This window comes from Barbatula barbatula (assembly GCF_947034865.1).
Source record: "Barbatula barbatula genome assembly, chromosome: 13".
Taxonomy (NCBI): Eukaryota; Metazoa; Chordata; class Actinopteri; order Cypriniformes; family Nemacheilidae; genus Barbatula; species Barbatula barbatula.
In genome coordinates this window covers 21,702,342-21,718,346 of record NC_136776.1, presented here as the reverse complement: position 1 = coordinate 21,718,346, position 16,005 = coordinate 21,702,342, and the positions used below count along the sequence as shown (strand labels likewise).

Genomic DNA, 16,005 nt, shown 5'->3' with positions numbered 1-16,005 from the left:
TTAGCGCATGCTTCTTAAGTTTCATCATCATGGCTACTGTGTATCCAATAAACGTTAATAAAAACTGGGCTCCAATCCTTTCATTACATTAAAAATGACAATAAGAGTCTAAATGACCCCGATGTGTAAGGAGAATCTCCACATCCAGACAGCATTGACAGACAACCCAAGAGACTCTGACTGTCTAATGTTTAATAACTGTTGACAGGGATTCATGGGGAGTGTAACATGTCGTTCTAGGATCAGACAATAGAGGTCGTGAGTTGAAATAATGGTTGGGTTGTGTAAAGGATGCCAAATTAATAGCTTAGTTCAAGGAAGCCTCAAAGCCTTTTCTTCAGACCAGTGTCACAACTATTAACTAAACTGCACGTTGACCAAAAACCTGCAGATATTTATTATATTACCCAGCACTTAGTAAAACGTGTTCCAGCTAAAAACGCTACAGGTTTTTATAAAGTTAATGGCGGTTTGTGTTAAAGAATGTAACTGTGTTTAGTCACAAGTTAGACAAACCCGCTCAGTGAGTTTTGGAGAAACAAGTCTCCACAGAGGAAACATCAAGTTAATGTTATTTCCCAACTGTGAAATGTTCCACTGTTGAGGAAAATATCTGTAAAGTGTTCATGCTTGGAAAGGCTGTGGAGTGAACTGTTTTAGGAGGAATCTGTCTAAATGATATACTGTACTAGGAACATAATGGTGTATTAACACGCTAATAAATAAATCAAACATGACTCAATCTTCCTAGATGTAAATCATTAAAATACACATTTACATTTCATTTCTGATGAATCTAGCAGGAAGTTCTTTAAGCTTTGGTTCCGGCCGTGTTTGGTTGGATTATGGAAACATGCTAACGGAAACCGTGCCGATTATAACGTGTCAGCTTCTTAACTAGTCATAAAGGAGACGAATTGGAAGCAAAATTTAAGAGTAACTTAACCAAATGGATTGAATTAGTCCTGCAGTGAATGAGTTACTTAGTAAAACACATAAAAAAGTTTCTTCTTGCTTGTGAAATATTTGAAGGACTTTTGCCGTTTCAAACTGTATTTAGTGGTTTCTACAAAAGATGGAAATTTCATCCTTCTGTTTTCCGTTGATCATTTACAGTCGATCTTTTTTCTCGTCTGCGGTTCTGAGCGCTGAAGGTTTGACTATTAAACTTGTTGTAATCATTAAACAACATTTGTAATAATAGCACAGCAGCATTTCCACCCCGCATGCACAGGAAACATCTTCGAACTAAAACATCAATGCTGAAAGTCCCAGACTGTGACTCAATGCAATCTTCCCACATTTTCCCAAGGAGCAAATGACGATATTGCACTAACAATTACATAATCTTCTCAAATCGAGATGTCTCCACGTTTCGTGTGTACGGGCCTCTGTTGTGGTTGCTATCGGCCAATGTTAGCCAGTGTTTTGAATGCAGGTTTTAGGATCGTTTGTCAAACCTTTAATCCTTACATGAGCGTTTTTTCGTTTGGCAGGAGAAGTATCCAGACGTGGTCGGCCTTCCCGAGGGATGCAGGTCTGAGCTTATGGTCATGCAGAGTCCTAAACTTCCCGGGTACGTTCCATCAGATGAAAACGAGAGTATGTATTAGCCTGTAAATTCAAGATTAGGCTTCTGTTTCTGCTTAAGAAGCAAAGATTGGCTTTTTTTGAATTATTTCAATACAGCCCGTGGGAAATCGTTTTTCCTGTTTTAAGCATAAATCTATTTACATTGGAAACACTACATTTGTTTTTATAGCTAACTGTAACATTCATGCCTGTGTTGATTGGGGTTAAACTGCTTCATTGACATCACTGAAATACGGTCGGAAAGAGCCAATGACTATGTATTGTTTTAGGATCTCCATGACCATATTTTGGAAGATTGATGTTTCCAAGGAGGGACTGGTGAAACCATCACTGGACCTCCTTATGAAGCTGCCAGATCAGGGTAAGAATAACTCGAGTGAAAAAGCAGAGAAGGAATATAATCTACATCCAGCCGGTTGTTATCACAAAATAAACCCTGACAGGTCTTCTGTCACCCTGAAGGAGTTTCGTTTGCAATAACTGGATGAACGTTATTCCTCTTATTACACCGCTACTTGCCACATGAGTAAATTATTGGATGCAAACTATCGATTTGAAATACTAGATTAGCTCATTTGGAACAAATGCAAACCTTCTGTACTGAATTTTCTTTCCTGGAGGCTAGAAGCCAAGACACGTTCAAACATAACAAACATGCAATTTGGTGTAATCATATGTTATTAAATAGGCATATTTTTATTTTATTTGCAAATATTTTCAAGATGACTTGCAAGCCTGTGATATCAGTTTCAGCCAACGTCAGTGATGTGATGTCAAACATCCTAATCTCCCAGAGAGCCATATAATAAGTTTCAAATAAACATAATAGATGTAAGAATCCTGCAAGTGTTTTTGTAGATTGTTTATAGATTAACATTATGATGTATAATGGTTTATATAACCTGAAAGTTGTCATTTGGTTTTCATTTAATCAGCTCGTGAAATGGACCAGAACGTGATGGAAAACGGAAGTGATCACTTCAGGAGTCTCCTGCAGATCCTCGGGGTGGAGGCATCCATCGAGGGTTTAATAAGAACCTTGTGTCTGTGAGAAGTCACAAAACCCCAACATTCACACAAACACTATTCCTTCATATCTAATCAGTTTATTCCATATGAACTCCTGTACAATCATGAACTACATGTTTATGCCACCAGTACGCGTCAATCATTTTACATATATGTTCACACTTTATGGAATTATACATCGTTAAACAAGAGCTAGAAAAATAAATACTTTTAAATACAAAATGTTTGACAGCAAAATCCACTTTGTATTTTCAAACGGTTAAATTTTAACATTAGATTAATTCACAGAGGCTGTGATTTTATTTCCTTTGAGACATTACTGTCCGTTCCTAACTACATAGTCACTTTATTATTTTATTAAAGTAACACAACATCACCCTCTCAGATAAAGATGTCTTGGTTTTAAAGGTGCAAGTTGGTGTTTTAAATGAAGGTAGAAATATGATTTGAAACGTTGGTGTGGCGAAACCACACAGTAACACGTGGAAACGCATCAACATGGCATAAAGATCAACTTAACGCACCGCTTTTCTTCCGCGTATAAGGCGCAATACTTTTAACACCAGCTTGAAATCACATTAAGAGAAAAGAGGGTGGTGTGAACGCGGTTTGGCAATATCGAACGTTCGTGTAAAGCTAAAAAAAACACGCGGCAAAGAGGTAAACATAAGCATCAGGTCGTCCGTTCGGCGAACAGTGGCGATGCTCACGCCACAATTTTGTAACAGTAATGTCGGCCCGGAGGTGCCATCTTTAGTGTTAAAGTTGCACTGTAAAATACTGCCGTTCCTATGGCACAGCAAAAAAAAGACACCCGTCACTATTAAAAAAAGTGCAGAATTGTCTTACTGCTAAGCATTCCGTATTGTGCTAATGAAAGCTGGCATGCTGTCAGTCTTTGCTTGACGTATGAAACACGCCCGTCTCTGCGAACAATTACGGCCATGAAAACTCAAGCCCCACATAGTGGTAATAAAATTCAAGATGCTCGGGATGAATTCTTTTCTGGTCTGGGGTTTCCAGCGGAGAACACATGAATGTATTAGTGTCAAACGCAGAGACCGAGTGGACGCAGACAGACAGACGCTTTTATAACAATTTTGAGGAAAATTAAGTGTTGAGATCATGGACAGGCTTTAAAGAAAAAGTTCATCAGAAAAAGGAAATTTGCTCACTCGCACTCGTGCGCTGTTGTTTTAGAAAAACAAATGCCCAAAAAGCATCATCGTACAGCAGTAGCCACAAATTAGATCTGTTAGAAAAACCGCATGAAGGTTTGCCACATTAACAGAATTTTCAATTAAGGAAAACTATTGTTTTAATAAGACACTTTGTTTTGTATATGGAGAGAAACGATAACGGCAGCTGAGTGTGTTACAAAAAAACTCCCATTAGTGAGTAATAATGTTACTGTTATTTCATCTTACGGGTAGTGAAAGGGTTAGCGTGATCACATTCACTAGCATGCAACGCTTCTGTGCTTGTCAGTATATATTGTGATATTATAGTCCGCCAAGGGTCAAAGCTCTTGGAGTGTAACAGAGCAGTAGTCTCACTTCAAGTATCCGATTTCCAAACTCCATGCACAGCGACCGACGACATGGCGAGCTGATGCACTAAAAGGCTTGTTGGGAGGAAACGCCATAAGCCCATTTTGGCACTCGGATGCTAAAGTAGCGCCCAACAGAAGTGAACAAACATACATACGGTCCTTTTTCTCCACTACGGCCTATGACAGACTCATTCTGGCATTCTGTGCTTTAGGAGACCAGCCCCGGTGAGAACATCAGCCACAAACAATTTTTAAAACAGTCACCCCAGCAACAGCAGCGAAACGCACTGCCGGCTTCACGTTGCAGGACGACAAGACTAGACATACAAACAAAATTTATATTTCCCAAACTATTCAATTCTATGAAAGCAGCACTCTTGGAGGTGTGGAGGTTCTCATACAGGGTGGAATAGCAGCGTGCACTCCTGCCGTTCATTATACAAGCCGGAGGGAGGCGAAGTCTGCGTGTTTCGCAGGTAGTAGTTGACGATTTTGGTGTCCAGCTTGTACTGGTGAGGAATTCCTTCGTACGGCTTGGGGTCCAGATCAAGGATGGAGACGGAATATGTAAAACGAGGCTTTGTAGGTTGGATCTCCAGATTCGGTTGGTGTCTGTAAACGCAAACAAATGTTAAACAACACGTATAATAATTATTAAAATCGTTTTGATGTTGAAAAATCAAAACAACATACTCTTCGTCTTCTCCACAAGGTGCAAATGTGATCATTATGGAACAATCTTTGGCGGTCATTGCGACTCTATACTGATGAACCTGGAAACACACAATAAGTTAATTTGAATAATTCGTGTGCATTTTAAATATCAACTTCTCTACATTTACACATTTATGGTCTTACCTTCCCGACTGCATATTCTACGGAACCGTCGTCTTCAGTCGGGCAGTTCTTCACCATTTCCATAAAACTCTCATCATAAGGCCCGTCGACCTGCAGTCTGTTTCTGTAGATACAGCAAGGGAGGAATACATATCTATCATGTGTTTTAAGCAAGCTTCATGATAGAAATAAAGTGGATGTGCATGGAAATCACCAATGGCCACATGCACAGTGCCACCTTGTGGCTGCCTTAAATTAACAAATGACATCTATTCTGAATTGGTCTTTTGCGCCACCTACTGTTAAAATGTGTTAAGTCTTGTATCATAAACAGATGGAACAGGAGCATTTACCAAGCAGATGAGTAACCAAAATTGATCAATATACAAGATAAAACAATTCACCTCTCTTTAGGGAACTCTTCAAGATATTGTTCTACTCGTTTGAACAGCGGGTAGATTCCCTCGATATCCAGGTTGTCCAATATCTGAACTTGGTGAATTTTTGCAAGAACGCTGTCTTTGGGAAGACTATGGTTACCTGTGAATGAAAAAAAATGAAGAACTTATTAAATGAACAGTAGACTGTCATTTATATACAGCAATTATCAGGTCTTACACACACCTCATTCCTAATGTGTTACTTAAAACGTATAGTCCAATATTGATTAGGGTTTCCTATTGTTTTTGTATGGATTTTTATTCTTATTATTATTTTTCCGCCATAAAACGTGTCGGCCAGCCCAAACCGTAAGTCGTAGAAACTCGAGACTTTGTCAATTGGTTGTATCTGTGCAGGTTACTCGGATACAATGAACCAGCCAAATCGGCCCATAGGGGGCGCTATAGCGATGGCCAATGCGTTTGGGCTCAATGCTCGTAAACCGGATGTCGCACAACAAAGTTTTTGGTGTCATTGGAATCCTTGGCTCCAAACTTAAAAAATGGCTATCTCCGATTTCATTTCCTGTATGCAAATGTTTTCGCTAATTTGCATTTTATAAAAAAATGAACTAGTCCCTGGATTTTTGCCCGATCGGAACCAAACCAACGCTGATGAATTCTGTGGAGTGTGAATATGAATAATCATAAAAAGAAGTTGAAATTTCGATTCAGGGTCGCTAGGGGGCGCCAAAACGTCTGAACCGGAAGTAGACTATTTCACTCAAATGACCATAACTCGTGAACCGTTTGAACTATCTTCACTGTAGACCCTCAGTCCGGGGTCACAATAAAAAAGACTCGGTGTTTGGCCACTAGGATGCGCTATAATAGCAAAGAACTCAAAAAAGGCTATAACTACGCAACCGTTTGCCCGATTGACTTATTATTTGGTATGGTGTGTCTTTGTGTCATGCACCATGACTGTATAAAAGGACTTTGACGTTTCTCAAAAAACATGGCCGCTATCGGCCAATGAATTTTGAGCACTCATTAGACAGGGTTAACAGGGGCCGATCGAAACGACACTCGCTGGGCTTGTCCGACTCGTGGTCCTGAAGGTCTGTAAGAAATATGAACTCATTCGGCCACCGGGGGGCGAAGTAACGTTTTTAGAGTGCATAAACAATTGTGTATCACGTGACATTTGACACATACTCAAACTATTTACATCATATGATAGCTCTTCTCATTCTGAACAACTTTGCCTCTGGACACGCTTCTGTCGATCAAACGGTTCGTGAGTTATCGCTGATGATGTCAAAAACCTACTTTCGCGAACTAGTCCTTGGTTTTTCAACCGATCGGAACCAAACCAATGCAGATGACTTCTGTGGAGTGTGAATGTAAATAATCATTGAAAAAACGTTGAAATTTATCTTCATACACGGTAGGGGGGGGCAAAAACGGAACTGAGCGGAGCCTATGACACTTAAACGGACGTTGTCAGATGCTAGTTGTAAGGATTTGAGATTGCTTCACGGGGCTTTACACATATGTGTAGACCATCGCTCTGAGCTCACTGTAAAAATAACACGGTAATTGGACACTAGGTGGCGCTATAACATGAATAATGGCACTAAATATGCAACGGTTATACATCTACAGGCTCTGATACGCTTTGAAAACAAACGTCTCGGCCCAGGAACTTCAGACTTCTTGAGTTTGAAAGCACCTTCTCTTCAATTTAAAAGCCAACAACAATGAAATTCGGATACTTATTAACGAATTGTCCAAATGATTTGACAGTCAGAAAAATAACATTCTTGTAGTATACGTGCATGTTTCTGTAAGCATGCATAGTTTCTATGAGTTCATACCTGTCATTTTTCTGTGTGTGTGCGTGTGTGTTGGACTTTGATCCTTCATGCGTGTGTTTAGGTGTGACCCCCTAACCTGTTCATGAATGCACGACTGCTTTTGACTGCCTTTAACCTCGAAACCCGATAATTGCTGCTTACAGCTATATTTAAATTTTTGTAACTGCAATGTAAGGAATTTATGATGCAATCTGCGGTTGATGTGACGTCAAAGTGCCTTTATAGAGCAACAAGTGGTTAAAGGAGTAGTTCACCTTCAATATACAAATTCTGTCATCGTTTTACTCACCCTTTTGTCATTTAAAACCTGTATGACTTTCTTTCTTCCGCAGAACAAAAGAGAAGATATTTTGAAGAATGTTGTAAACATTCACTTGCATTGTTAAGAATATAATTTTAAGAAATAGTTGAATAGTTCACCCAATAATAAAAATTCTGTCATCATTTATTCACCCTCTTGCCATTCCAAACCTGTATAATCACAAAAGAAGATATTTTGAAGAACGGGGGTAAACAAACAACACTAGCCCAGATTGACTAGTTTCTCAAAATATCTTCTTTTGTGTTGTGATCCAGATAAAATAAACACATTTTAGCTAATGTTTTAAAATTCAACACTACGTATTTCTACGTGCATAAATGACATACCGTTGCGAAGCAGATCTCTGGGGAAGGGACTGGCTTCACAGTACAGACCGGTCTCGGACGAGTGAACTTTCCTGGGCTCTCCCGAGCGATTCGTGTCTCCGCCGCTCAGCAGGGCCGAACAGATGACCTGGATGAACTCATTGAGGATTGCTTTGCCGGACTGATGCCCGTTATAGTGGCTGTTACCTAGAGGGAAATAAGGCCGAAGGTGCTGAATGAGATCGTTCAAGTCGGGCTGCTGTTTGGCATCATCTTGACAGCTGTATATCAACTCTCCACCCTGAAAAAAACAAAGTTGTTGCTGAAATTGGATGCCATTAAAGGTTAACCTTGGAATATTCCTTAAAGTTGTTTACATTTACCTTAAAAATCTTCAAGTTGTTTTGTGGTTCCTCTAACAAATGCTTCAATGCAACAAACATTCGCTGTTTACTCCTGTAATGCAAATGATACCAGATTGTTTTTCAGCACATAATGAAGTGCATAAAGCAACACTGAAAACAGAAGTAAACAACTCAAGATTTATTCTAATCCCATGCATAGATTTGTTTGTTTTAGATTCCATGTGACTCAAAATGCAAAACAATGCATTAATGCATTTATTTTAAGGTTGGTCTTGGGATGGTGAGTCACACCCTTTTGCTGTTTTGAATTAAACATCGATTCATTTTTTCCGAGAAGAATATACGTTACAAATATCTTGGCAACCGTCTGCAAGGTTTGTTTTGGTAAGATTGCACCATCAGTTAAAGATAAAACACAGTGACTCACCCAGAGAAGAGATCCAGGGGACAGTATCTGCTCAGGCGCTTCCATTTGCCATTGGCTAACTGTAAATAACATTGAGTTAGGAATGTTTGCATGTACTTCAGTTACTGTCCTGACATTAAAGATCGAATTGGTATAACCTTGACGTTATCAAAAAGCAGCCTTGCTTACAGAACATTGTGTTATTTCTGAAAATATATTCTTTTGTGTTGCACACAAGTCATTTACAGGTTTTGAGCCACACGACGGTGAATGAATTTGTATTTGTGGGTGAACTGTCCCTTTAAGGACCGTCTCGTCCAAACTCATTTTCTGTAAATGAACCCTCGTGGGACAAATTTCATGACAGTCACTTGAGCAAACAGTACAAATAGATTACAGGATGTTTACACTAAACCACATTATCCTCGTTCCTGTTTTCTTAAATGAATGTAGAAGTTCGCTTTTAGAAATCCAGTTGCTTCATGTTGACCGGTCATCAGATTTGTCCAGATTATCCAATAGATTTCCCCAAAACTAAATCTGTTTAGATTGGTACTGCCTTTACATAATGCTGTTTTTCAGTATTTCCCTTACAGTAGTAAGAATTTGCAATAATGGTACAATATCAAGCTACAAAATATAATTTTCCTTGTGGTTTGGGGTGAAATGTATTTAAGATTGGTAAACAAATGTTTGATTCTGCTTGAATACTTGCCTTGAAATGTTGATGCATGCAGAATCTGCAGACTTTGCGCTTGAACTCCTTGGTAATGTGTCTTGAATAGGGTAAAAATCCACATTTTGGCTTAAAAAAATAGGAAATGAGTCATTACATCACCACGACTTCAGTTAAATAATGAAACATTGTGAATCTGAACAGTTTTCAGTGACACACACATAAGTATTTCACGTCCGATTCCTGCCCCTTTCCCTCATTTGTTTCAAATGCTTCATCAGATCATGTGATGGAGTTACACACACAAACACACAGGCAGGCAGGCACTAAGTCATTCAGAACTGGTGGTTTAGTTCCCGATTCACCATTGGTTCAAAACTACAGTTTACGTGTTTGTGTACATCGCCAAGTGCAGATTCCTCAAGACGTGTGAACCATAAAGGTTCCAGTTTAACCGCTGTGTCGCTAACCCAACACAAAAGCTACTCTTAACTATGTAAACCTAAAATAACACAAACAACTGTCAGCAAACTCGGTAACTAGACATGCTGAGACAAGAGACACGTCGACGTGAATACTGGAAAGAGTTAAGACGCAAAAACCTGTAATCGTGCTGGTTTTTTAACTTATTTAAAGAGAACTTCTTACTATAATAAAATAGTGTTTTATCGTCGTAATTGCGATAACACCACACAAGGCAGGTGGTATATGCAAATTGCATTTGGCAGTCAAATTTCAGTCATGTTTGTGGCGCCTATAATTTGCATGATTCCATCGATAAATCGGATGCTAAAGCAACGGCACGTGCACATAAACCGCACTATCAACAGATGCAATTTTAAGTCGGCACCTACAAGATCTGTAATGTAGCCATGACTGTCAACCTGAACAGAAAAACTGATTTGAGTCGAGGTTTACCTTAATTTCAACGCAGATATGGGGCCTGTGGTCTCTGAGGTGATGGAGGGGGAGTTGGGTGAGGTTGGGAAGGCACAATCCACACCCGCTGAACGTATCCATGACCTTGTCGCAGCGCAACTCTGCGTGAGAGGAAGATCACAGTGTTACGCTACAGTAGGATAATATAGGATTAGCTTCGTCACCCAAGGCCTCGTATAGAAAGAATACAATTTTGGATCATTCGTACCAGGTCGTTCTTGCTGGACCTTCAATGACAGCTGCCTCACAAAGTCCAGCGGTAGTTTGACGACCTCCTGTAGACAGTCAAGTCATCAGTTTCATCACATTCATTGGCTCACCGCTTGTGATAAGGCAAGGTGAAAACACGAAGCGTCTACTTACTCCACTGTGAACGTATTTGTCCCCAAGTAAAGGCTTCATGACATATTTACTGTAATCCACGATGTTGAGAATGTGCCGAAAAGCTTGTTCTGCTGTCTGTAAAAGAGAGAAGAAAATCAGTCGATGTTGCACAATGCAAAGAATTCCAGCTCAAATATTTGCATATTTACATTTACGCTCTAAGTATTTGCTTTCGTACAATAAGCGCACAAACTTTTGTGAGAATATTATGGCTGTCAAATGATGAATCGCGATTAATCGCACCCAGAACAAAAGTTTGTGTTTACACACTATATGTCTGTGTCTTGTGCACATTCATTTTGTATTTACAAACACGTACATATACTTGCATATATTTAAGAAAAAATATGAACGGATAAACATTTATACATACTTTAAATGATTGGTAAATATGAATATCCATAATACCAAATATGTATACATGTACGTGATTATAAATACAAAATGAATAAGCACAGTACATATATTATGTAAACACAAACTTTTATTCTGGATGCGATTAATCGTTTGAAGGCCATAATTGCTGAATTCATATTTACAATCAGATTTACAGCACACTAAAGGAAACACTTGTGTTTGTAGACTAGATTTGAGAAGTGAGATTGTAGATTTGAGGAAGCTTTACCTGTCGCGTATGCACAGAATCTTCTGAGGGAAACTTCAACAAACGGAGAACTCTGCAGTGCTGTAACAGTAAACATTTTGGTGAAGAAACTTCCGCTAATTTCATACATTATTCCAATCATTCAAAATGAAGCGTTCTTACAGAAACCTTGGTGACCTTCCTTTTTGACCGTTTTATCACATTTTTAATGGGATTCTAAGAAACTGTGTGTACTACATAAAACTCAACCATAACCTGAACAGATACTGAAACGGTTCAGAAAGCTACAGGCGACATCAGTTTATTAAACAAACCACAACGATGTAACAAATGGGCTCTTAAAGTGATACTCCACCCAAAAGTCATTAACTCACCTTCGCACTCCCTTAGTAGGAAAAATACTTTGTCATGTTGAACACAAAAGGCGGCACTTTGAAGAATGTAGGACAGCAAACAGTTCCGGCGCGCTTTTGACTACCATTGTTTTTGGAAGTCAATGGGAGGCTAAATCTGTCCGTTGCAACCATTCTTCCAAATATCTTTCTCTTTGTTCATCAGAACGAAGACATTTATACACATTTGGCACAACTCGGAGTAAATAATGATTTTAGGGTGAACTTTCCCTTTAAGCGCACTTGAGTAACGTTTACAAAACAAACATCTTTCCCTTAGAACTTTTTCACAACAGCGTGACATCCCTAAATATCACAATGAAATATATAGGTTATATTTTACACACACAAAAAAAGATCATTGAATAACGCAACTAACAATTACAGTCATGAGATGAGGGGGTGGTGGGAAGGGTACAAAATGGTGTTGCGAATAAAATCTTCAGAGTACGTAAAATGGGCTTTATTTTTTAATGCAAAATGTAGCCTTCATTCACCAACTTTCCTTTTGCTTTAAGAGTGAATTATCGAAGCTCACATTAGCAAATTCATTGTTCTACACTCACGTGACTAGATACGGTTAAGTTAAGATATCAAGAATTTTTCAAATCAAGTCAGCACACATGACAAGTAACCATCTTTGTGGGAGGGTTAAGGAATGTCAGTAAACCGCAAACAGAGACAGACAAGCCCTTGCAGGATTTCTGAATCGGCCACTGCATAAGAGCTTCACCCGCTTCCCCCACCCAACCCATCATGATTACATCAACAGATTAGCCAATGTTTTCTAAGAAAACGTCCTGTTGTTGGATACACGTCGTCACATCGTGTACTGTGAAACGAGCTTTTTTTTTATTTATGAAGGTACAGATGATCATGGAATTGAGTAAATTAGACAAATCTCAATTCTGTCATCATTTATTCACCCTCACGTGGTTCAAAACCTGTTTTGGACTCTTTGTGCGTGTGTGTGTGTGTGGTTTTGTGTCCAAACAATGAAAGCAAATGGGGGTCATCGCTGTTTGGTCACCGACGATCTTCAAAACATCTTTTGTGTTCTGCATAAGAAACCCATACAGGAACGAAATGACACGAGAGTCAATACACACAGACAGAATTGTAGTTTCTGCGCATGTCGTCCATCCAAACAAGGGTCAACCTCCCCCAAAACAATTCAAATATATTGTAAACAACATTATGAGTTACTCAACTGACACGTTTCTAACCTGACCTTTGACCTCTGTAGAAGGGGATCTATATTGTCTCATGGAGACCACTACACCACAACTCAAGACTTCAAAAGACTGATATACTGCCACAGAACAAATCTGACTTTTTGTTTATAATAATTGTATCAATAAAAATAAAGTTTAACGCAGTAGGCGTGGCGCGATCGAGCACGTTAACGCAAGCGCGACGTAACTGTTGGCGAATTAAGTTTATCGATGAAGTCAGCATTAGCCACATAGCTGTTAGCTTTAAAGCCTTGACAGCCGTTTTAAAAATAACAAAAATGTGTTGATTTCGGTTTAGCTGTGATATCACGTCTTCTATTGTTCCCGTCGGGGTCATTCATATGACGTTTGTTCTGGATTCTTGTCGATAAATGAGATTTGACTGAGTTTGTGAACGTCGGCTAAGCTAAACGCTAGTAACTATTCATCGCTCACCTGCGCGTGAGACACAACCAGGCTCTTGTTGCCTTCCCCGTGATATTTCCAGTCGTTTTCGTCCATTTTGTCCAGTTCCATAACCCAGAAGAAGCGTCAATTTGTGGGCACGATCGCAGGTTTGACAGTCCGGGCGCGGCGATCGGCGTCGGGTTGAAAACTTCTGGAGAATCCGCGACTGGCACAGTGACCGCCCGGTGTAGAGGCACTACCGCTTTCGCGAAGACACGCCCTCTGTGCGGTGCCATTGGCTGGACGCGTGGATTCGATGTTTCTATTGGCTGTGAGCGTTTGTCGCTGATTGAACGGAGGAGGTGTCAATCAAACAGTCTCTCTGTGATTTCTGTTTATCTTCTATAAAAATGTTTTTTTTAATATTTTTTTATTTATTCTTTTTTTTCTATGTTTATTGTTTTATTTATTTATTATATTTTGTGTCTTAATTGTTTGGTTTTTATATGATATACGTTTTCAAAAATCATGTTTTTGTTGTGCATTCCAATGACTTTCAATCAAACTGCAGTTTGTTTGCTTTAAGCCATAACAAAAAATACAGCTAACACACACATTAAAAACATGATAACATAATAAAAAACATGATTTCAATTATCTCATTTTGGAACTAAAAGGTTTATTTATATATATATATATATATATATCTCACAATGTTATCCATATTTCGCAGATAAAAGATTTGTTTTTCTGCATTAGTCGTACAGGTTTGGATTCACATGACCATTCACATGTTTGAATAAACCATGCATTCTGCTAATGTGTTGGTTCTATCAATATACATGCAAGTATTTTTATAACCAAAATCAAATAATATTAACTGGTAATAAGCATGACATCTAATTCTGTGCAATTGTTTTAACTAATGGTTGAATCCTGTTCTGTTTGTATTGCACCTTCTTTTCCAAACAACAGACTTGCTTTCAAAGTACATATTTTGATCAAAACTTTATTTTTATAGTCAGGATACTTGGAAAGAATAACCACAAAGACGCGTGTTAGAAATTCATAGAAAAACTTTTAATAGAAATTTAAAAAACACATATTTACCATGACTGTACAGGGAGCTTAAAACATTTAATCAAAATACATCTGCTTTCACAACGAGGTCATTAAAAATGAAAATTTCACCATTGATTTAAAAAAATCTGTTTGGGAAAAGTTTAAAAAGAAGTAAATCAAACGTGAGCAGTGTTTTATTGACCGTGCTCACGAGCACCCACACAGAATCGCTCTTCAGCTAGAACAAGTCATCATGCCGAAGGATTTAGACGGACCCGACTGTCCGATTCTCAGTCCATCTTTGCAGCTGTCCACTGATGTTGGCTTTGTGTCCGACGGAGGCGTGGACTCGTAGAGAACGCATATGGACCCGTCCTCACCGATCCGGTAGGACACTTCAAACGGGTCGACCCACATGGTGAGCTCGCTCGGCAGCAGGGAAAAGAGCCGTTCCTTTGTGATACCGATCGTGGAAGCGGCTCTGCCTATTATGGGATCCATCTTGTGGTTGATCCGGATGCACCTGTAACCTGAACCACGGCAGGGTGCGTTTGGGAACCAGTGGTGCTGATAGTGATCTACAATAAAGAAAATGATTAGGGCTGGGACTAAATGTAATCCTTCAATGTAATAATGGTATGCATTACGTTAATATACCATCTAAAAAATTGATGGTCAATTTTACATATTTCTTTACACAAAGTAAAGCCGTTTAAAAACATTACAAGCATGTATTGCACACATGGTTTTAAATTAAACAAAACAGATTTATACTTTTCTGTTTTTGTACATCACTTTTCACGGCCTTCACTATTCCTCCTCAAAGTCTTTGTCCTTGCTGCTAGATTTGTTTTCATTGATACAGGCAGATTGAGAATAAATGATAAACGTTTCCAAGAACGGACTTTGGCACAATAAAAAGATCAGATTGTAATCTTATTGTGCATTACAAACACCAAATTATCCACCTTTGTCATTATACTCGGCGAGGTATATATTTAGCTCTTTTAAAAAGCCCTGAAGCATTTAAAGATCGTGTTTCGTCTTCTCTTACCACCCAAAGACTCTTCCAAAGAGAACCTGAATTGTTGCAGCTGCTCTTCTGAAAGCAGCCTTGTTCCTCTCAACAGACGAGTCACAAAGTTCGCCGCAGTAGAGACTTCAGTTTTCATTTTCAAGTTTTATCATGGGCTGAAAAAGAAAATGTCAAGTTTTAAAACAATTACACGCGGTGAAACGGTCACACGCATTCGACTACAGTTCCAGCGCAGCTGAACTCGACAGGCCTGGGCAATGGGCTTGACGCGTTCCTTTGTTCAAAACAACACGACAAAACGACCCTTAAAAATCACTAACCGGTTCCAGTGAATCAGGTTGAACGTACAGAGTGTTCCTACGGCTGTTTACGGGCTATTTAACTCGACGTGGTCGCGCAAACGAGTAAATAAATATCTATTTACGACCGCAAACTTCCTCCTCCGGCGGTGATTCGAGCTCTACGTGCAGCTGCAGCTCTGCGGTCGGATGGTAAACACTCTGCAGCCCCGCGGCTCCGCCAATCAGAAGGCGACGTCGCTGTGACGTCGCCGATGGGTTATTTCCATAAACAGAGAGACTTCGTTGAAGAAATGTGTTTATTTGATGTGCTTTTTTATAC

At 39.3% G+C, this 16,005-nt stretch overlaps 3 protein-coding genes across 4 annotated transcripts in view; 1 reads left to right on the top strand and 2 right to left on the bottom strand.

Moving 5' to 3' along the window:
* Window positions 1–3,760, top strand: part of cenpp (centromere protein P) — a 42,649-nt gene extending 38,889 nt beyond the window's left edge. For both annotated transcript variants that reach the window (XM_079471647.1, XM_079471646.1), the window contains exons 7-9: window positions 1,497–1,576; window positions 1,863–1,954; window positions 2,529–3,760. In XM_079471647.1, coding sequence (XP_079327773.1) covers window positions 1,497–1,576; window positions 1,863–1,954; window positions 2,529–2,644 — 288 coding nt within the window. In that variant the 3' untranslated portion in view covers window positions 2,645–3,760. The remainder of the gene's footprint in view (window positions 1–1,496; window positions 1,577–1,862; window positions 1,955–2,528) is intronic.
* ippk (inositol 1,3,4,5,6-pentakisphosphate 2-kinase) lies at window positions 2,276–13,555 on the bottom strand. The gene is made up of 13 exons (XM_079471644.1): window positions 13,335–13,555; window positions 11,294–11,353; window positions 10,648–10,743; window positions 10,493–10,559; window positions 10,264–10,385; window positions 9,385–9,474; window positions 8,691–8,749; window positions 8,282–8,354; window positions 7,920–8,199; window positions 5,416–5,551; window positions 5,033–5,135; window positions 4,868–4,947; window positions 2,276–4,786 (listed from the first exon to the last, which is right to left on the bottom strand). Exons 1-13 carry the CDS (start codon window positions 13,413–13,415, stop codon window positions 4,570–4,572), a joined length of 1,464 nt encoding a protein of 487 aa, XP_079327770.1. The 5' UTR covers window positions 13,416–13,555; the 3' UTR covers window positions 2,276–4,569.
* A 789-nt stretch (window positions 13,556–14,344) lies between these two features.
* LOC306902321 (protein BTG1) lies at window positions 14,345–15,864 on the bottom strand. The gene is made up of 3 exons (XM_079470791.1): window positions 15,705–15,864; window positions 15,403–15,539; window positions 14,345–14,926 (listed from the first exon to the last, which is right to left on the bottom strand). The coding sequence occupies exons 2-3, from the start codon at window positions 15,518–15,520 to the stop codon at window positions 14,583–14,585; spliced, it is 462 nt and encodes a 153-aa protein (XP_079326917.1). The 5' UTR covers window positions 15,521–15,539; window positions 15,705–15,864; the 3' UTR covers window positions 14,345–14,582.
* Window positions 15,865–16,005: the final 141 nt, after the last annotated feature.

Excerpts from the sequence above, each read along its gene's own strand:
- ippk (XM_079471644.1), bottom strand. The coding sequence starts at position 13,415 with ATGGAACTGGACAAAATGGACGAAAACGACTGGAAATATCACGGGGAA. Across the intron at positions 10,560-10,647 it reads ACAAATACGTTCACAGTGGA|GAGGTCGTCAAACTACCGCT; the intron begins GTAAGTAGACGC and ends GACTGTCTACAG. Across the intron at positions 5,552-7,919 it reads CAGAGATCTGCTTCGCAACG|GTAACCATAGTCTTCCCAAA; the intron begins GTATGTCATTTA and ends TTTCATTCACAG.
- LOC306902321 (XM_079470791.1), bottom strand. The coding sequence starts at position 15,520 with ATGAAAACTGAAGTCTCTACTGCGGCGAACTTTGTGACTCGTCTGTTG. Across the intron at positions 14,927-15,402 it reads TTTGGAAGAGTCTTTGGGTG|ATCACTATCAGCACCACTGG; the intron begins GTAAGAGAAGAC and ends TCTTTATTGTAG.